The sequence below is a fragment of the Chelonoidis abingdonii genome, chromosome 1 (assembly GCF_003597395.2).
Source record: "Chelonoidis abingdonii isolate Lonesome George chromosome 1, CheloAbing_2.0, whole genome shotgun sequence".
NCBI lineage: Eukaryota > Metazoa > Chordata > Testudines > Testudinidae > Chelonoidis > Chelonoidis abingdonii.
The window spans coordinates 41,176,206-41,197,973 of NC_133769.1; the positions used below are offsets into that span (position 1 = coordinate 41,176,206).

At 40.6% G+C, this 21,768-nt stretch overlaps 2 protein-coding genes across 7 annotated transcripts in view; both read right to left on the bottom strand.

Annotated features, from left to right (window-relative positions):
- HDAC10 (histone deacetylase 10) overlaps window positions 1–11,639 on the bottom strand; it is a 36,529-nt gene extending 24,890 nt beyond the window's left edge. For 3 of the 6 annotated variants that reach the window (XM_032769374.2, XM_032769371.2, XM_075065173.1), the window contains exons 1-11: window positions 11,507–11,639; window positions 10,076–10,142; window positions 9,367–9,501; window positions 8,040–8,136; window positions 7,405–7,502; window positions 7,034–7,138; window positions 6,770–6,838; window positions 5,773–5,899; window positions 1,782–1,847; window positions 1,361–1,420; window positions 908–997 (exon numbers count right to left, since the gene is read on the bottom strand). In XM_032769374.2, the coding sequence (XP_032625265.1) occupies window positions 908–997; window positions 1,361–1,420; window positions 1,782–1,847; window positions 5,773–5,899; window positions 6,770–6,838; window positions 7,034–7,138; window positions 7,405–7,502; window positions 8,040–8,136; window positions 9,367–9,501; window positions 10,076–10,142; window positions 11,507–11,618 (1,026 nt within the window). In that variant the 5' untranslated portion in view covers window positions 11,619–11,639. Of the gene's footprint in view, window positions 1–907; window positions 998–1,360; window positions 1,421–1,781; window positions 1,848–5,772; window positions 5,900–6,769; window positions 6,839–7,033; window positions 7,139–7,404; window positions 7,503–8,039; window positions 8,137–9,366; window positions 9,502–10,060; window positions 10,145–11,185; window positions 11,246–11,506 lie in introns of those variants that run through there. The other 3 variants (XM_075065174.1, XM_032769372.2, XM_032769375.2) reach the window with 2 other exon arrangements.
- Window positions 11,640–14,454: 2,815 nt separating this feature from the next.
- LOC116818468 (secreted frizzled-related protein 2-like) lies at window positions 14,455–19,249 on the bottom strand. The gene is made up of 4 exons (XM_032769376.1): window positions 18,966–19,249; window positions 18,191–18,360; window positions 17,160–17,252; window positions 14,455–15,942 (listed from the first exon to the last, which is right to left on the bottom strand). The coding sequence occupies exons 1-4, from the start codon at window positions 19,247–19,249 to the stop codon at window positions 15,632–15,634; spliced, it is 858 nt and encodes a 285-aa protein (XP_032625267.1). The 3' UTR covers window positions 14,455–15,631.
- Window positions 19,250–21,768: the final 2,519 nt, after the last annotated feature.

Genomic DNA, 21,768 nt, shown 5'->3' on the forward strand with positions numbered 1-21,768 from the left:
GGCCTCATCCTCCCTGACTGAACTAACCTCATTATCTCTAGACTGATTCTTGCCTGCATATTTATACCTGCCTCTGGAAATTTCCATTACATGCGTCTGACAAAGTGGGTATTCATCCACGAAAGCTCATGATCCAATACATCTGTTAGTCTATAAGGTGCCACAGGACAATTTGTTGCTATTTAATGGAGAAAGAGGGTGAGAAATGGGTTCACCTTAGGAAAGAAACCAGGCTTGGATGCCTTGAGTGAGTAGTAATATCTCTACAAACTCAACATGCCTACAAGAGCCATCAGTTCTTTAGGATGCTGTTGAGAGGGTGAATTTGAAGGATGCACCATGAAATGTTCAGAAAGATAAAATATTTTCTTAGTTAAAAAGAAAGCTTTCAATAGCAGTAGGTTGTGTAGAGGTTTTTTAATAAATACAATGAGAAATCAATAAGGACGCCATTATTGGGAAAATATGTACTTAGGCAGATATCTTTAAAAGCTCTAGTGGCACAAAGTTTACTTGTAAAAATGTCCCTAATGCAGCCTTATTCTTAATGGATCTGATATGGTTCAGAGTAGCACTCCAGTTGCTGTGCACAAGCACTATGAACCCACATTGAAAGCTTTATTTTTTTAAATCAGAATATAAAATCATCATCATAAATACTCTCTCCCTCAAAAGTGTACACTACAAAATGTCAGTTTAAAAAGAGATGCAGTTTTCCTACACACTCACAAGAGCACTTGCATTCCTGGTTCTCAAAAAAGACATTCTAGTAAAGCTTCACATGCATAGGGAAAGAATTTATTTTGCTGAGCTTTTTTATTTCTAGTTCCAGGCTAGGGATGTGAGGCTGTTATACAAAGACCCTCCCCTCCAAAATGTACAAAAAAAAACACGTTTAAAGCTTTACCTCTAGAACTGCACATAGCCTTCCATTAGCTAACTGCATTAGGAAATGTGTCAGGTGAGCAAAACACTCTGGAGTAGCATTCATCTGACCCTAAAAACCAGGAAAATGTTAAAAAGAAGTAGAAGCCTTGGTCAACAAAGCTTGTAACATAAGAACTGCTATAATGGATCACTAAAGGTCCATGTAGCCCAGTATTCTGGTTCCAGCACCATGTATTTCAGATAAACGTGCAACATGGAAAAATCTGTACATCCCCCCAACAACCCATAAATGTCTCAGCCTAATCCCTAAAAGTTCAAGATTAGTTTAAGGCCTGAAACATGAGGTTTTATGCTTGGTCAAAGTGAAATCTACTTATCAATAGCTGGACAATTACGACATTTAAAATATAAATAAATTTTATTTTTAAAGTAATGGATGAGAGAAGGTGCAAAATCCTGCATAATTGCTTACCTCAGGGTCACCAATTCCTGAATCATATCCAGAAGAGACCAGAATAAGTTCTGGAACAAACTATAATAAAACAAAAAGATATATTATATGGTATTTTTGCAATCCCTGGGCCCAGTCCCGTCAACTGGACTACATACATGAATAAAGAATTTTCCTGAGTAAACACTGCATGACTTAGCCTTTGTATTGTTTTTATTAGAGTCTTTTATATTGAATATGTAAAAATACAACTCTCATTCATGTCAATATTTCACTATTCAGGCATCAGTCATTCAGACACTCCTTTCAGCAGAAACAAAGGACTGACTGCATTTCAAATGCACACAGCATTCCTAAACCTACAGATATTTATAAAACCACCACTTTAAAAGGTTTTTTATTATTATTATTTTTATTTAAAAAATCAGAACAAAAACATTACCTCAAAAGCCACTGGAAGCAACACATGGAAAAATGCAGCTAGATAATCAGAATTCCCCATTCCAACCTGCAAAACCAATACATGAGATATGAAGCAGCTCTTTATTCTGAGAAAATAATGTGTTTATTTTCTAGGGGCCAGATCTACAAAAGGGTTTAGGTGCTGTGATCCTAAGTATGCCTGTATTCACACCCTGCACACTATTGTAATAATCTTTGTACAAAATATCCCTTGTGAGGTATCATTTGAAAATTAATAACTCACTGACCATTTATATTCTTGTGTGATATATGTACGTGGAGTATATTAAGGGTTATGGATATATGGTGGAATGATGACTAAGGTATGTCGGTGGAGCTGGTAAACAGGAATGACTTACACAAGGTGATGTGTATTTGATTCTCTGACCAGCCCAGTATTCAGTTAAAGACAATGACGGTCCACTTTTAAACATTAGGTAACAAAGCTATTAAACTAACAAGTAGAGGGAGAAGGGGAGAGCATGGAGCTTCCTTCATCACCAGATTCCATGTGGCTTTCCTCACAGCTTGAATAAACTTTACTTTGAGGGGTACCCTCAGAAAATCCATTTCAAAGGTTTACTGGTCTATAAGCACAGGGTGGCGAACCTCAAGTGATAATCAACTGAATTAACTGATTTTTATAATACTGTAGTATTGTATACAGTGTACAGAGGTCTTTTCTGAAAGTAATGAGACACTGGTGATAAATATCATTGTGAAAGGTATTTACCAACACTATATGAGGAAATATGGGTACTTAAATGATAGTATGCTTTAAAGTCCGTGGCCAAACACAGTGAAAGAGGTTCCCTTCCAGACAGGATAAAATGTAACTATTTACCCATCTCCTGTAAATTAAGCATGGTGGAATCAAAATGGAAGCTCATTTACAAGCAGGGGGGTGGGAAGCTCACTGGAAGGGAACAACAGCATGAGATCATCCCGCCTCTTGAAACAAAGTCATGGAAACTTTGGAAGATAGAATTCATCTTTGGCTTCCATCACTAGATAGACACAAGGGAACAGAGTTCATGCAAGCTGAGAAAGATGGGTTCTTCAATAAAGGAGAGGTTGAAGTCTCTGCTAACTAGGTGAGAAACCATCTAGAACAAAGCTTGTACAGTAACTCCTTGCTTAATGTTGTAGTTATGTTCCTGAAAAATGCTACTTTAAGCAAAACAATGTTAAGTGAATCCAATTTCCCCATAAGAATTAATCTAAATGGGGGGCGGGGGTTTAGGTTCCAGGGAAATTTTTTTCACCAGACACACACACACACACACACTGTATACATTTTAGACTGTTTAATACTGTACACAGCAATGATGATTGTGAAGTTTGGTTGAGGTGGTGAAGTCAGAGAGTGGAAGAGAGTAGGATATTTCCCAGGAAATGCTTTAATGCTAAATGATGAACTAGCACTTGGCTGAGCCCTCAAGGGTTAACATGTTGTTAATGTAGCCTCACACTCTACAAGGCAGCACGAATGGAGGGAGGGGAGATAGCATGGCAGAGAAAGACAGAGATACATGCTGTGTGTGAGAGAGATGTGCATTGCCTCTGTAAGTACAGTGACCCCACTCTAAGTATACCGTCTTTTTAAGTAAATCAGCAAGTTGAGACAACAGCTGCTGCCAGCAAGCTCCCTCCATCCTGAGCCCTGTCATGTCCCCCCCTGCTCTGTGGAGATGGCACGATGGGGTAAAGGAATGGAGGGGGAGGAGTGGAGAAGTAGGGGGGCACTCTGACATTAGCCCCTCTCCTCCCTCCCACACAGCAAACAGGTGGCTCCAGAGAGAAGCTCCGAGGCAGAGGGCAGGAGCAGCACATGGCAGTGGATGGAGGGATAGCTGAACTGCCCGGCAATTGCTAGCTTGCTGGGCAGCTGCCGCACAGGGAACTTAGAGGAGTGGGGAGCTGATAGGAGGGCTGCCGGTCCACCAGCTAGCTCCAGTGGGCTGCTCTTCCTGCAAGCAGTGGACAAAGCAGGCGCCTGCCAAACAATGTTATAAAGTTGCACAATGCTCGCTTAAACGAGCATATTCTCCAATTGATCAGCAACATAACAACAAAACAACATTAACTGGGACGACTTAAAGTGAGGAGTTACTGTACCTTGCTAGATTGGGTTTTAGACTGTTAGATGTGTGTTTTTCACTTTTATTTGCTTGTAGCCCTTTCTAAGTGTACTTGACATCACTTAACCGATGTCTTGTTGTTAATTAATTTGTTTTATTTTTACTACTATAAATCAACTCAGTGCTGTGTTTAAAGGGAAAGCTGCATTTATTCAAGTTAAGTTAATAAGCTGTAATGTGCTTGTGTATCTTTAGAGAAACAAATGAACCTTATGATTTCTCTGCACTGTCCAGGTGAAGACTGGACATTGCAGAGCACATGGCTTTCAGAAAATTTAGGATTGGGAGTGTGTTGTAACCAAGGCTGGTGGAAGACAAAGTGGGGCTACAGACAGGCTGCTGGGGTCAGAGTTGCTGAACTAGGACTGTCTAACACACAGACACTTCAGGGTGTGACCTGCATGTTTTAGGTTGTGAACGTCTCAGGCTGGAAGCTACAGCAGCAAAGCATTGTGAGGCATTCAGGGTAGCAGGGCAAATAGCGACAACCACTCATTTGTCCGGATTGCATCCTGAACCCCATGACAGGTGCCTATGTCCCAGTTTTAGGCATCACTGCAATCTGCAAAACCCTCACCTGGCTGTCACCTAACTCCACAGCTACCTAAATTCGCTCAGTACCTAAACTTTTGCTGCAAAAGTCCCCTAGGCAGGTAAGTTTCTGCCTCTGAGCATGCACATTACTCTCTCAGACAGGCATCTGGATGTCTATCTCATGGCTAAGCTCCAACCTGATCCTCAAACCAGGAGAAGATAGACGGAGGTATGCCTATCTTACTTTAATCCAGCAGGCAAGCTCAGAGCATGCCTAACACTAACAAAATAGGCAGCAAGGACGATAACCTTTAGCCTAGTGGTTCAAGCACTCACCTGGGATGTGGAAAACCCTGGTTTAATTCCTCCCTCTACCTGATGAAGAGAGGGATTTGAACAGGGATTCCCTCCACCTTTTGAGTGCCATAATCACAGGGCTAAAGGTTATTAGGGAGCTCTCCTCCTCTTCCCTTCCCCTGCCATCTTGTGTGGAATGAGACAGGCCATAAGAAATAGTTTAGGCACCTAAGTCACCTGACTCCAGACAAAGGGTTGCTACAAGCAGAGACAGGTGCCTCTCTGCAGGCTGGACTTAGGTGCCTAACTCTTTAAGAGCAGAGGGACTTAGGACATCCCGCTCTTGTCAGCATCTCCTATTGCCCTGCCTAAAGTGCTGGCTTTTATGGATCCCATTCTCAGGTGCCTGTCTCTCCCCAAGTACTGTACAGAGGGCCTAGCATCCTAACTCAGCCTTTGTGATTTTCAAGGTTCCTAAAAGTTAGGCACTGCAATGTTGAGCACTGCAATGCCCCAGTCCCTTTGTGGATTCAGATCTCAGTTCCTTCAAAGCCAGGTGCAACAGTTAAACAGGAGGAACAGAATACAAAGCAGGAGCCTTAGCTTTTAAGGCCCCAGGTACAGCCATCCATCCCTATTCAGCAAAGTATGTATGCATTCAACTTCAATGGGTCTTAAGTATGTGCTTAAGTTCTTTGCTGAAGAGGGATCTATTTCATCATGTGCTCAAATGCTTTGCTGTATCAGGGCCTAACTAAATAACAGACAGGTAAAGGAAAGGGAATGTCTGAATTGGTGACAGACTGTTTAAATCATCACACTGAAAGTCATTTTCTCAGAGGAGATTCCATTCGCTGGAATGTGTGACCTATGCCAAGTAATCAGGTCAATGCATTTCTCATCAAAAGTATTACTTCTAAAATTGCTAACATATTGCTCTGAATGTATGACAGACAAAGCTATTGAATGTGCACTGTTATGCTGTCAAGCAACATTTACCTTATTCCAAGGTACATTTAAATTGAATCCTTTTCCTTTTCCCTGACCAACAGCATCATAATCAGATTCTCTGAGCAAGGGCCAGAACTGCTGATGTTCATAGCGATGCCAGGAGTAATAGAGAACACTGAAAGAAAGAACAAACAAACCCAACTGAAACAAAAGTTACGAAGGATCTTTTCACATCTGACCCTCTCTGGCTCATTTCACGTACAACATGAAAATAGCCCTTAAGTAGCAAACATTCCCCATCTTTCTCTTCACTAATATTGCTGAACAAACTGGCACCCACTTACTTGAAAAGCTCTGTATAGTCTAGCACAACAGTCAAATTCAGCACTTTTGCTGTAAGTTTCTGGCATAGAATGCTCTAGGGCCAGAGAAAGGGAATTTTTGAAAGAAGGGTCTTGCTGATGGGCTCAGAGTTTGTAGCTTTTAGAAAACAGCATAGAACACATTTGTTCAGACCAGTTGTTCACTGAATATTTGGATAGTGGTGCGGAGAGAGCTTTCCATCAGCAAACAAAGGTAGCCACAGGGCTCATGTTGTGTCAACTTTTCTAGAGTAGACTTACAAATTACTTTTAATTAGGTTTAAAGGTTTGTTTCAGTTTGTTTGACAAATGAGAATAAATAAATACAGTTTCAGAGAGAATGAAGTACACCTCTGTCCCAATATAATGCGACCTGATATAACATGAATTCAGATATAACACGGTAAAGCAGTGCTCCGGGGAGGGGGGGGGGGGGGCTCCGGGGGGGGGGGGGGGGGCTGCACACTCCAGCGGATCAAAGCAAGTTCGATATAACGCAGTTTCACCTATAATGCAGTAAGATTTTTTGGCTCCTGGGGACAGCGTTATATCGGGGTAGAGGTGTACCTAGAAGAATGAGAGGCATTTTGTAGGAATTTCTATCTTCAAAATAAGAAGGGTTTTATTCTACTGAGAGGCAACCAAAAATAAACCAACTTGACATGCAAAAGAAAATTACAAACCTGGGATCCTCTTCAAATACATATTGAACTCCTTGTCCATGGTGCACATCCCAGTCAACAATGAGAATTCTGCGTGAATCAAAAGGAAACATTCACTAGAACCATCACAGCAACCCAAGCCAAGAGGATAGTAAGTAACAGATAGAGGAGAAGATTGTTAAAGGCACTTTGGTGCCGAAAGCCTATGTTCTTTCAGTGGAAGTTAGGCATCTAACTGCCATTTGTGTCTTTGAAAACCTACCCCAGAGATAAATATACACTAACCTCTGAAGACCATATCTTCTTTTGGCATATTGAGCTGCAATAGCAACATTATTGAACACACAGAATCCATTGGCTGCATTTCGCTGGCTGTGATGACCTGGAGGCCTGAAACAAAGCTTGACATGGTTACTCATTAAGAATGAACTTTGGTTGAAAAATAATGTAACCCCTGCTTGGTTGGAGTGGCACCCTGTCCCCCTCTAGTGGTGGCTGGGCCAGCAAGAGATTGATGAGCCTGCTACAGCCAGGGCTAAGAGACATATCTTTTAGCTCAGGCAGTAAAGGCTCATATACTTAGCTCAAGAGGTCCCATGGTTTATCCCTGCTGCCGGTACCTCTGTGAGGGTCAGAACTCTTAAGTGCTTCATTACCTTACTAATGCCATTCCATTGCGCACTTTTCCTGACATCACAGAGTCCACCAGTTGCAAAGTTGCTCCTACTGCTAGTTTAGCACAGCGGTAAGTATTCTAAGAAAAGAAATCTAATTATTGTCATCAGCCACCCACCAGCTGGTTTAAACTACACATAACTGACATGTTTTGCATCACTATAACAGATTATTTGAAGTGTTACCTCCCCAGTGAAGTTGGATGTAACTGAGAGCAGAATTTGACAATGGAAATTCAAGTATGACTTTTACTAGAAATATTTGTGTATATCATGCACTGTTCTGAAGCATGAGCAATACACAGGCAAAAATGGGAAGAATTATGGGAGGAAAGTGTTGGCTTTAACTCTTAGTTTCCTTATTTTTATTAGTTTAAAATAAAATCCAGAACTATTCTTCAATCAGGTGGTGTGGTTAAGAGAGCAGAAGCTGTGGAGCTGTTATGTTTGTCAGTTAAAATTACTACACTGATACTTGTAAGTACCTCGTGAAAAAAACTACTAGTATATTTAAACAAACAAACAAAAATGTTGGCTATTTTAATTCCAGCTATAAAAAATGGGCTTCTAATGCAACAGTATATAAATCACAACGGGAAATGGCCATGCCCACATACCGGATGAAAGTAAACAGCATCATAATTTTCTGAGACTCTTCGGAGTTCTTCTTCATTCATTGTCTGGGTGCTCTTTACAACTTCCAAGTATTCTGAACTTTAATTAAAAAAAAAAAAGAAAAAAGAGAAAGCAGGTTAACTGAGATATGCCTGAAAAATCTCTACTAAACATAGAATATCAGGGCCAGAAGGGACCTCAGGAGGTCAGCTAGTCCAACCCCTTGCTTAAAGAAGGACTAATCCCCAGACAGATTTTCACCCCAGTTCCCTAAATGGCTCCCTCAAGGACTGAACTCACAACCCTTTGTTTGGCAGGCCAATGCTCAAACCACTGAGTTCTCTCTCCCCCCTTACTAATGTGAAAAGAAAACAAGAGTATGTGATAATATGAGAGGTTGGTGGTAGCATGTGAGACCTAGCTTCAGAATGTCAATCCCACAGCAGGATTCTACTTTGATCAAAGCAATAAAATCAAAATACTCTCTGGGTCCCAAGAAAATGCATTCAGATCACAAGTAAAATTGAGCTTGGTGGTTTCATCCTAATATACCATCGACATTTGCCCATACTGAAAAACCACTGCACAACATGGCACAATTAAGTCTGGGCCAGGGCTGCAGCCAGGACTTTCTGAGTTCAGGAATCCCATCTCTGGGGCACCATCTCTGAGTATATATGCCACAGTTCCTCTGGGCCCAGGGCCTTCTGCAGAATTAAATACAATGCCTTTCTATTTGATTCAATTTATCTTGGATAATTTCCCCTTCTTTTTCCCTCAACATCTCTCCCTATTTGATTTATGTAAATTCCCATTTTTCCTGTGTTCATTTTTTCTCGCAAAGTTGGACTAGTTTTGTTTAAAGTTTACTTTTAAAGTTTTACATGTTCAGCGCCTCAGTTATATGCAGTTAGCACACGCATCTGACAAAGTGGGTATTCACCCATGAAAGCTCATGCTAGTCTGTTAGTCTATAAGGTGCCACAGGACTCTTTGCTGCTTTTGCAGTTAGCACTGTATACAATTGGCAATCTCTGTGCAAAAAAAGCCCAAAATAGGAAAAGCAAGAAAATTGTCGGACAGGATTTAGGTACATTACAGACTTGTGCAGGGAAGTTTGTTCGGCACCTGCCCCCCACCACACCTAGATCTGACTAGTCTTTCATTTGGGGCCTGATCCATAGCCTACTGATATCAGCGGGAATTCTTCAATTGACTTCAATGAGCTTTGAGTCAGGACCTTTCATAACAGCAAAATATATGAACAGTTTTTTGTAAAGATCAAATAGGATCCAGGTGATTAAATTAACATTATACTTTATATCTCACCTGTGAACCAACATGATCTCTTCTTCAGTTCCTTCCCTGACAGGTACATGGATACATCTTTCCACAAGATGATAATGTTTAAGTTGCTCATAGGAGGATAACAATCTTTCCGGCACTTCAATATCACACTCAGGGCTACAAATAAACAATAATTATCTTGTTACAATACAATATCAACAAGGCTTATTATAAATCCTCTTCAGGGATGCTTAGGCTTAAATATTTCATTGTGAGAAGATCCTTTTTCTTGCAAGGGTGAAAGAAAAAAGATATTTGAAAACTTTCCAGTTTGTGGACTTGGGGAGGTGTGGGAACAACAAACATTTTTTGGTTATCAAAATGCATGAGTAAAAAGGAATTTTATGTGGCTCTTTAAAAACATCAGGAGTGCAACCGACTAAGAACGAAGCCCACCAAAAGATCAATAAAAAATAAAGCTAGAGCTCCAAAATAAAGAAGGCAGGAGTACTCAAATGAAAAGAGCATCAGAGATAAATAATTCTCAAGGCCAGCAAAGAAAAAGGGGATTTACAGCAGGATTCTACTTTGATCAAAAGCAATAAGATCAACTTACTCTCTGAGTCCTAAGAAAATGCAGCTCACAAAATGGAAATCAGGGCCACCCATCAGCTCTTGTATAGAGCATTTCTAAAAACGCTCTAATAACGGATTGTTGATAGAAAATTCAGCAAACCTGCAGCTGACTTACTCATCCCAAAGTAGTTTGTAACTTGTCATTTCATCATCGTAAATCAAAGCTGTTCCTGAAGCCATTGCTAAAACAAAACAAAACAGACATCCCAAGATACATTTGTGCATATTCAGGCAGAAAATTGCCCTGCCAGTGGTTTATTTAGTTTGGAAAAGAGAAGACTGAGAGGGGACATGATACCAGTTTTCAGGTATCTAAAAGGGTGTCATCAGGAGGAGGGAGAAAACTTGTTCACCTTAGCCTCTAATGATAGAACAAGAAGCAATGGGCTTAAACTGCAGCAAGGGAGATTTAGGTTGGACATTAGGAAAAAGTTCCTAACTGTCAGGCTAGTTAAACACTCGAAAAAATTGCCTAGGGAGGTTGTGGAATCACCATCTCTGGAAATATTTAAGAGTAGGTTAGATAAATGTCTATCAGGGATGGTCTAGACAGTATTTGGTCCTGCCATGAGGGCAGAGGACTGGACTCGATGACCTCTCGAGGTCCCTTCCGGTCCTAGAGTCTATGAATCTATGAATTGTTGCCATAAGCGCACCAGACGCGATTATCCAAACTGTAACATTGCAATACATACCTGTCTGTCAGGGCTGGTCTGAATGTATGTTTGTGAAGTATTGGGTAATCCTCAGATTGGTGAAACCAAAAAGTGTTATTATTTATACCATAGCCATTACAGTTATAATAATTTATCACGTTAACCTTTATAAGGTTTACTTTTAGAAGGATGGGTTTTGTGGACATAAAAAGAAATTAATTTTAAAAACGGATACAAAGTGACAAAAGGAAATTAAAATGCAAAACAATAAACTGGTGTAATCAAAGGCAAGGACCAGAGATCAGTCAGTGGGATGTTAATATGTAACCTAGAACTGCCTATTATCAGCTCAGCTTTTGGTTCAGTCTAGTATCAGTTTACTTTAGAACGTCTAAATTACACGGAGGTTCCCTATTATTAAATAGATCGCGTGTTTGCAGCAACACCAACTGCAAGATCAAATCATCCAGTCACGCCCCCACCCTCCACCAGTAAAAATAAACCGACGAGCGAGTTGCCCGAACACTTGCGATGCTAGTGAAGCTCCAGCGCTCTCACACCATACATACCCCGAGGTCAGTGGCACCCCACAAAAGGCCGTGAGACCCCTCGGCTCAACAGTGCAAACACTGAAAAAGAAGTGGGGGAGGGTATGAGAATGCATCAGTCCTGCAGGCAGGCAGGCAGGCAACCACCACGTGGGGGCGGGCGGGGATAAAAGAACAGTGCAAGTGGCGAAAGGGGGAGGCGGCGCATTCCTTGTTTTCTTCCCGTGCTGTGCGTGGGGGTGGTAAAGGGCTTCAGGTTACCTCCCCTGGGGGGAGGCGAGGTGGGTGCGAACGGGGAGGGGGCTGTAGCTTTGCTCTGAGCTGGGGCCTTGCGTCTCCTACCTGGGCTGTCTTTGTACCGCTGCTGCGGCGCGGCCTCTTTGTTTTCTCTTCCTGTTTCCTTTGTCAGCCCATGAATCCGGAGTGAAACCCGCAAAAGCTCCGCCTCCCTCATCCGTCCTTCCCATTTAAGTGGCTCGCGCGACCGATCTTTGAGGGAGGAGTTACATGGTAGGGTATCACGTGTGTGTGTGTGACAGAGAGAGAGAACTGGGGATGGCAGAGCTCTATGTGTGCGAGGGACTGGGGGGCTGGGCACTCTGTGTGTGAGGTACAGGGCAGTGCGTGTGTTGGGGCAGGGTGGCAGGACACTGTGTGTGTGTGTGTGTGAGAGGGGCAGGAGTGGCAGTTCACTGGGATGGAGGGGGCACTGGCAGGACACTGTGTGAGGGGCAGGAGTGGCAGTTCACTGGGATGGAGGGGGCACTGGCAGGACACTCTGTGTGTGTGTTGGGGCAGGCATGGCAGTGCACTCTGTGTATGTAACAGAGGAGTAGCCGTGTTAATCTGGATCTGTAAAAGCAGCAAAGAATCCTGTGGCACCTTATAGACTAACAGATGTTTTGAAGCATGAGCTTTCGTGGGTGAATACCCACTTCATTGGATGCATGATGTGTGTATGTGTGGGAGGGGCAGGACACTGTGTGTGTGGGAGGGGCAGGGGTGGCAGGGCACTGGAGAGGAGGAGGCATTGGCAGGGCAGAGCACTCTGTGTATGTGTTGGGGCAGGAGTGACAGGACACTGTGAGGGGCAGGGCACTGGCGGGGAGGAGGCACTGGCAGGGCACTCTGTGTATGTGTTGGGGCAGGGGTGGCAGGACACTCTGTGAGGGGCAGGGCACTGTGTGTGAGTGAGAACCTCACTGAGGAAACTTGGCCTGGTTCTCCTTACACTTAGGGGACTTTACATGTCTCTCATGTGTAAAGAGGTTTTCTGGTGGATAAATATGTAAGTTATATCCATTCTGAGGCCCCTTTACACTACCAGAGCTGTGTAAATAGACTTTTAGACTTAGGCCTGGTCTACACCTGAAACCTAGCTGCTTCACTTGGGTGTGAAAAATTCACAGCCTCAGGGACAGTCCGCTGACCTAAACCCCAGTATAGACACTGGTAAGTCAATAGAAGAATTCTTGCTTGGACCTAACTACCACCTCTCAAGTTAAAATCCCTGCCATCGCTGTAGCAAGTGTCTATATTACAGCACTACAGTGGCATAGTTGCCATGCTGCAGGTGTGCCTCTGTAGCGTAAACATATCATTAGTGCAAACTGGTATCAGCCCTTTTGTCAGGGATTGTTTTGAATGTGTTTTCTGGGCCGGTCTTTGTTACACTCCCAGACAGGGACAGTTTAAAATAGGAGTATTTTGTTAAACTTTTCGCATAATCCAACAAAACCCTTCAACCTAAATCCTAACTAAATCCCTCAATATAAAGGTAAATAAAACTAAACTAAGGAAATAACTCATTTTATTTTTTATAAAGAACCACAAATCTAATTCCCTGTGGATCATACTCAAAATGTGCCTTTTAGTATGATCAAAACCAGGTTAGTGATGTTGTTGACCATTCTGAAAGCTATTGTGCTTCTAAAATGGGTCACTCACTGCTGGGTATGAATGTTACATTGCAGAGAGCCTTTTTATGCAATCTTTATGGGAGAGTTGATACTTGTATAAGCACTGACAGAGTTCTTTAAATATTTACCATTGTATCACTGGAGACTGATACACAAGTCACAGGACAGAATGACCTGAGCTTTTGAACAACATGCTTTTTTAACCAGTTGCTTCATTATACAACAGAGCTTTAAAGTTTCAGCTTCTGGATATTTCTCAGTCTGTATTAGTTTTCCAGTCTATAATAGCAAACTATGGGCTACCTCTGGTTCAGATGCATATATATAAAAACATAAGAATGACCATACTGGGTCAGACCAAAGGTTCATATAGCCAAGTATCCTGTCTTCTGGCAAGTGGCCAATGCCAGGTGCCCCAAAGAGAATGAACAGAACATGTAATCAAGTGATCCATTCCCTCTTGCCCATTCCCAGCTTCTGGCAAAAAGTGGCTGGGGATACCATCTCTGCCCATCCTGGCTAATAGCCACTGATGGACCTACCCTCCATGAATTTATCTTGTTCTTTTTTGAACCCTGTTATAGTTTTGGTCTTCACAACATCCTCTGGCAAATGATTTACATTTAATGAATGTCAATGGGAATTGTGGACACCTACCTAAGGATTGGATTTTTCCCAGTAATAACAGTACTCAATTCATAACAAGAGTTCCACAATATATACAGAAACCTCTATGCCATATCGATTTTAATTATTATAAAAGATTCATATTGGGGCCTGTCTGCACTACTTGAATAAACATGCTTGTACACAACTCTGTTATGAATGGGGATACTGTTAATACAACTTTTTATTGCCAGTATGGATAGGCAAACAGCTCTAAAAATATATTAAAATCTGATTCAGTCCTGTATTTTCTTGTCCTCACTGGTAAGAAGAAGCCATGTTGTTACTATTGGCCTTAGGCAAAGAGTGAGACTCCATAGTGCTGGGAACCAAACAACATGGGACAGAAGACAGTCCCTGCCACAGAGAGCTTACAGTCCGCAATGAGCTCTGCCACGGTAGACTCAATCAAAGCGTTTATTAAAGGATTGGGGTCTAACTAAGGACAATATGTGACAGGTGAGTATAGGACACAATGGTGGGAGGAGAGAAGACGGATAACAATGATAGGAACACAAGGTTGCATATATTAGCTAAGTGTAAGCTAGATTTTTAAATTTTTGTATGTAAGTGAACAAGAGGGAGATTAAAGAATCACTAAAAAAGTATTTGCTTAGTTTTAATAAGGATGCCCTGGAGCATGGTAGAGCATCATGTGCTAGCAGGTATAGATGGGATCTTAGGCCCTTGCTTTAAAATTCCAGATTCTTTTTTAAACTTTTTAAATATGCAAACACAACAGGAAGCATATTACTGGTGTAGCTGATAATATATGCAGTCCTATTACATATTTTGTGCTGATTATACATCTTTATTAAATTAGTTCTTATGTGTTTGAAATTAAGCTGAGACCCATCCATCACCACTGTTTTTAAAGATCAGCACAGGCATACTACAACTGACGATGCTAATTACAATCATTTGGCCAGTATAATGTTTTACATTTCTTGAATATTATCAGTGCCTTTTGCAGTTATCTTAGTCTCATGTAATTCCCAAAGACAGCTGGTAAACCACCTGTGTTGATTTTTTAAAGTAACGAATGTTTCATTTTAATTAATAAAATGAAAACAGACTAGATACATTCAGTAGAGTTCTGATTCAGGTTCCAGTAGGAATGTACACTTTCAAAATGATCACACACGATAAATTGCTTTTTCAAAAACTGTACTCGTCTTATGCTTTAAAATATTAATACTATGGCATTGTAAGTGCTACCCATTATAAAATAAAACTAGCCATCCAACCATGTCCTTCTGAGGCTGAGGTCCTTTGGCCCTGAGGCACTCAAACTGATGTCTATTTGACAGAAAAGGAAACCATTTTAGCCATATAGAAATGTCCAGTAGAGGGCCACCTTCTTTTAAAACACTCCATCAGTGTAAGAAATTAAGTAGATTATTAGTGTAGATCTAGGCCAAATTTTATCAAAGCAGGTGCCTAAAATTCAGCATCTAAAACCACAGTTAGCTATGTAAAAGTCAATACTGAAATATTACAGTGATGAGCAATACAGAAGACTTAAGAAACTAGACAGATTTTCAGAGGTGCTGAGCACCTCAAACAGCATTAGAAGCATTCATAGTTATGATTTGCATAAGAAAGTGTTTTATGACAGCGTTATACATATTATGCAAGATTTTTCACAACAATCTGAGAATACACATTTACACATGCTGGGCCAAAGTGGCTGGAACACCATTTATCACACAGAACTTATGGCCACTTATACCCAGGTTGAATTCAACCTGTTATAACATATTTTTAAAAAATTACATTAAGACTTTACATTGCATTTATAATACATTTCTATTTACAAAATTGCATTGGTAAGAGGAGTGTAGTCACCTTTTACATGTATCAGGGATAACAAGATAAATATTTATAAACATTTATGGTGTTTCCACTTCCGTGTGGCCAAAGTCATCTGGGAGTCCTTCCTCTGCCAGCGGTAAATTTGGTTTACTAAAACGGTACCCTCCTCAATATTCCCCACAATGAGATACACCATGGGGCGGAAGGTTTGGGTCATCCTCTGAGTACAATTTTCATTCATAAGCAACCACTGTTGTATCACGTTCCGAGTATCATAAGGCAAGAGCAAACGCTGGTTGATGAATTCCACCTGGCATTCAATATTATATGCCTGATCACCAGAAACTGTTCTCTTTTTGTAGAGCTTTACCTTCACCGCTGGGGAGAAAAAACACATAAGTTGCTTTAACTATTTAAATGTAGCAAGGAATCCTGCCTAATGAGCAGTGGAGGGATCCATAGTGTATTCTAAAGTATAAGCATTAGGCCATACCTTTGTTTTGGGTCATTGCCACAGATTATGGCAGTATTTTTTTAAAGAGGGACATAGATGAGAGAAGCTTTTCACAGAATCACACAACCAGGAAAATGTAACCTCACAAAGATCACTGTCATGTATCTTTAGTGACACTGCATGTGTCCAGCTACTAGGGTGACCAGAAGTTCCAGCACACTGGTATTCCAGCTTTGTAGGGCAGCCCAGTATCCCAGCTAATGTTATTGAAATTGTGACTTCGTCCATTTTTCAGCAGAATCAACCAGCAAAATCGCTGGCTACTGCTCCCTGCTCTTTGCTCGCCCTTCTTTAGTTCTTCCCTTTCCAGCTCCCATCCAGCTCTTTCCCCACATTTAACTGCATTATTGCATTTCCACACTTGCTTCTCCTAAGGTCTGATCCAAAGTCAACTGAAGTCCATAAAAGTCTTAGCATTGACTTCTGTGTGTTCTGGAAAAGGCTTCTAGCTGTAATCTCAAAGTATTGTCAGTGGAACCCCAATGAGGCAACAGCCAGAACTTTCAAACCCTCATCAGGTAAGACTTTTTTTAATGTTGCTGTTTACTGAATCTTGCTTTGTGTAGTTAACAGGAATAATGCACATGTACACAATCAGTAAGGAACTTCCCTCTTTTAATGTCAAATAGCCAAGTGCCTCCACTTTCTTTTGTTTTTACCTGCCAAAAAAAGGCTACTTCACTCCTTTGCCACAGATGTTATCTGTAAAGTACACGGCAAATAAAGTACAGCAAACTAGACTAGAATAAAAAAGCCACTTGGTTATAAAATAGACAATAAGGCAACCTCATCATTCAAAAGAAATCAGCATGGGACCTATTTGTATATTGTTTATAGGAGAAAAAAGTTCCAGAAAATATTCATTTGGGGCTAAACCCTGACACACACACACACCACCTGAAATCGGTGACCAAACTCTCATTGACTGTGGTGGGATCAGCATTTAGCCCTTGATGTCCGCTCACAAACTGCTAGTTATATTAGCGATAGTTTTTGAATACATCTGAAGTGACAAAGTGTGTCCACTATTCAGGAATCAAAATAATAGTGTCTAATCATACATATACTAACAAGAACTTACCAAAGTTGTTCGCACAGAAAACATCTAGTACTCTTTTCTGTGTAAAGAATTCCTCCACTGCTGGGCAGGTCTGGCATATAGGCTTTGGCAATTCTGGTAAGAAATATTAAAGTCTCGTTATTGTTTTATCCTTTGTCTGAATTTAGTGCCAATGAAAGGTGCCAGAGTGACAGGCCTGAAGAGTGACGTTCTCCATTTAACCACAGAACAGGTGTGACATAGGCAAGCTTCCAGACAGTGCTCTGAAAAATGGGCCCCTTCTATGGATGTAAAGGGGTTTCCTTTTCCATGCCCTTTCAGTCCTTGCTAAGAGTGACAAGGGTATCAATCTGTACCATTTATGGCAAGTGTATGGGAGCAATTCTATTGGTGATGCTATGCTAAATTCATTAGAAGGAAGATCTTGTGTTTAAGGCATTGGACTAGGGCTCAGGAAATGGTACTGGTTCTGCCACAGGTTTCCTGTCTGAACTTGGGCAAGTCACCTATGGCCAGATTTCCAAATGTGACTTTAATAGGAGCTGCTGGGTGCTAAAATCTGGGCATTAATCTCTCCATGCCTCAGTTTCCCAGAACTAAAATGGGAATCCTTCCCTACATCACAGAGCTGTTGTGAAGACAAATTTATTGTGTATATGAAGTACTCAAATACATGGTGATGAGGGCCATAGACACGCCTATCAGTAAATAAATAAAATACATTGTCCTCTATTGATACAGTGGTGATTATGCTGCATATATGCATGATTGTATTAGCCTTCCTTCTGCCTTCTGACCAGCCTTCCTTGACTTCAGTGGCGTTATACTGACTATACCAATTAAAATCTGGCCCAGTTTACACTGAAGGTGTTCAGCACTTCACAGGATCAGGCGCAAAATGGATCTGCATGCATGCACAAACTGAATAAATGTGCACCCATGGAAATGACTGTTTACAAGAGACAGTTCTCAAAATTTGTCCCTCAAGTTGTATTTGATTGATTCTGTACACTTGATTTTAAAAGAGCTCACAGCCACTCCCACCCATCTACCTTTATGAATATGTTTGTATTCTTTGCTAAGAGATGCTAGACACATGTCCTCATCAGCAGGGAAACGATCACAGTCCAAACTGTCAGGCCAAGACAGTCCATGGCAGAGGAGCAGAGGAGCACAGCTGTCACGAACAGCGACACACATACTCCTACAAGGATGGATGAAGCTGTGAAAAAATAAAAATCAGGTCCAATCAGCTAAATTTATTGGAAGTCAGTGACAATAGTGATTACTCCTACAGTAAATTCTGTAGAGTTGTGCACGTCTTTCTTATATGTCAGTGTTTAACATCCTCAGTCTTCATCAATGATGCAGTTCTACCCAGACAGAGGGTGCTGCTGAAGGTTCTGTATCTGGGCCTTGGGCTGGCTTTTAGAATTCATGCATTGTTTAAAGAAAAATGCCTGTATGTCATTCAATAACGGCCTACTTCTATGTCCAATAACTGATTTCAGCAGTAGTTGGATTGGACCCTACATTATTAAAATGAATAACACAACAATCAAACAAAATAAACCCCAACATTGTTTGATCACAGCTCTCTCTCTCTCTTTTTTTTTCTTTTACATCATGACCAACATTTAAGTAGAACACTTGTGTGGAATTTTTTCCTAGAACAGGCAGGCGAAAGAGAAGTTAATAAGTATGCTTCAGCAAAAGAGAAACAACTTGGCTGAGAATTATCTTCATTTTAAGATTAACCACATGCATTCAGAATGATATCTATTCAGGTACACAAGGCAGGATTTTAGAACATGACATGGTACTTACGTATCTAAGCAGACTGGTGCAAACAGAGAGCACAAGAATGTCCTTGCATGAGGGTGGCAGCCAGTTTCCACAAAGTGCTGCCATTCAGCAGATTTTGGAATAACCTCTGCCATACTTGTGTGTCCCATCAGGTTGGGAAGCCTCATTTCAGAATAACCAATGCTGTTGCACATGCCCATCTCCATAGGTATTGCTACACACTTAGTGGATAATCCGATGTCAAAACCCATTGTCAATCTTAGGAAGCTACTCAGAGCAAAGAGCATCTGTGCTGCAGGAAACATCTTTGTGTGACTCCTGAGTTGCTAAATATGGAGTTGTAAAGTCCCTCGCCAGTGTTCAGACACACAAGCCTTGTGGTTTATATACACCACAAGCTCACTGCCCCATTCGTTTATCAACAGCTTATCAAAACACTCAAGACCTGGGCTTATTGCCCATTCAAGTGATAGTTGTGATAACCAGGGAGGTGGAGACAATGACTTTCCTTAAATGCAAAAATTTACATATGGGATGTCATGAGTCTGAAAATGTCAGTGCTGCTGCTGCAGCATGCTATGTGGCATATTAAATTGTGACACATGGTAGTTTTGTTATGTGCATGCTAAATCAAATTAAGCAAGCCCCTAGAAAAGTACTTGACAGACAGGCTGTCTCCTGGGGTTGGTTTGTCTCTCTTGTTGTCAGACATTGCTGATTTGGCAGAAAAAAACAGCCCAGGTTGACTTGTTTTGCTTTTGGTAATTGCCCCATGTCTCTTGCACTGTTTTACAACTTCAAGAGGCACTTTCTTTATGTGGCCAAGTAGTACAAAGGAGACAGCTTTCTGTTAGTAAAAGAATATTCTGTCTGGAACCTTCTCCTAAATCCTGATCCTATGAAGTGCTAAGTCCACCACAACTACTGATGATTTCAATAGGAGTCAGAGAACTGAGCGCTTATGGAATTTACTGTATTGTCTCATTGAATAGGATATCCGGAAGCAGGGTTATAGATTTAGCTATGGAATGTTCATCTTTCGTTGACTAGATTAGTAGAAGATATATTCAAGTTCAGAGGTGGGGGAAGTTTTCCTAAATAGAATCATAGAATCATCGATTTTAAGGTCAGAAGGGACCATTATGATCATCTAGTGGATAGTATAGGACCGTATTCTGGCTTCAACTACAGTCATCTATGGCAACACACACTTACACAAAGCCAGAATATTGCTTATGGTTTGTACAGGACTTTGGGAGTGTTTGAGATGAAAGATGATACACATTTAAGGCATTCAGATGATTATGTATTTGAATTATTTTACTAATAAATGAATATCATTTCATTAACTTTGTATAAATACATGAAAATGTATAACTGCAGATACTACTCCCATCACACTTTTTTTAGCACAAGTTCTATTGTTAATTTTGTAAATTAAAAATAAATAGAATTGCTGACAGTGCAAGTTATTTTCTTACATAGTATTAAAACAAAGGGTGCCAGATATCCCAGAAAAGGGAGCAGATTAGTTGAGGCCATATAGGATCTGAGTTACAGCTAGCATACATATTGCTATTAGAAAAGTTATATCAAAAGAGGGTTGAAAATTTTTGAATTTCAAACTTTAGATAAAAAATTTTTGTGGAAATTTTAAATTTTGATGAAAACAGATTTTCCCATCAGCTCTATTTATAGCCAGTTTTTAAAAATCCATTTCTTATCTCTTGATCCATTTCTCCTCAAATAATTCATTTTTTACTCTGAAACACACAATAATTGGGCTGCTTTACAATATGTAAACTTCTTTAAGGCACTTCTTAGATATCAATAAAATGCCAGGTCCTAATCAGACTAAATCTACTACAAAGTATTTTTGCTGATAAATAGATGTGTATATAATTAAAATAAATAGGCTCATAATAGCTTTTTGAAGGGCTCAGACATGGCAGTTATAGTGCTTGCTTTAAAATATACTCTTCCAGAATGTTTTCAGACCTCTAGCAGCAACAGATTTTAGAAAGACAATACACTAGATATCAAGTATCTAGTTATGTGTAAATGTCTAGAGGTGAAATCCTAGACCCACTGAAATCAGTGACAGAACTCCCACTGACTTCCATGGGCGTCCGGATTTCACCATACATTTTTGTTTTATTGTTTGTAAGCTAGCAGGAATATTACATGATCTGTTTAAATACCCTGAAAAATGACAACATAAAAGTTCCCAGGGATTAATACTGTTTGGAAAAAACAAATATTCAATGGATTTTTTTCTTTTATTGTTTCATTTCTTGCTCCTTGTTTCTGAGGACAGATATGGTTTATTTATACCTGTCTCCATTTCCTCAAACTAGAGAAGAGCAATACAAAATAAGACTAATTAGGGCTATGGGGAAACACTTCAAGCCTTTATTCATGAATGTCAAGTTCATCAAGTGCTCCATCTTCAACTCAAATTTAGGAGCCACATTTAAACTCAATAAAGATCTAGTTCCAAAGAAACTGGTTTAATATCATTGACTTCAGTTGGGCCAGGCTTTTACCCTGTTGGCTTTAGAGCTACTTTGCAATGACATTGTGTCACAAAGCAGCCTTAACACAGGAGAATCGGGGGCTGAGTTTCAAACCAATTCAAAGAAACTCTTAAAACTGTCCTCTGACATGGTTTGGCTGCCCAGTGTGCACAGAGCTAAGTCATAGACCTGATCCTGCAAAACATCTACGTACATAACTTCCAGTTAAATCAACGGGGGAGGCCTTAATGGGGTCACCCAACATATATAACCCATGGGAAGATGTCATAAACAGATAGCTAAGGGTT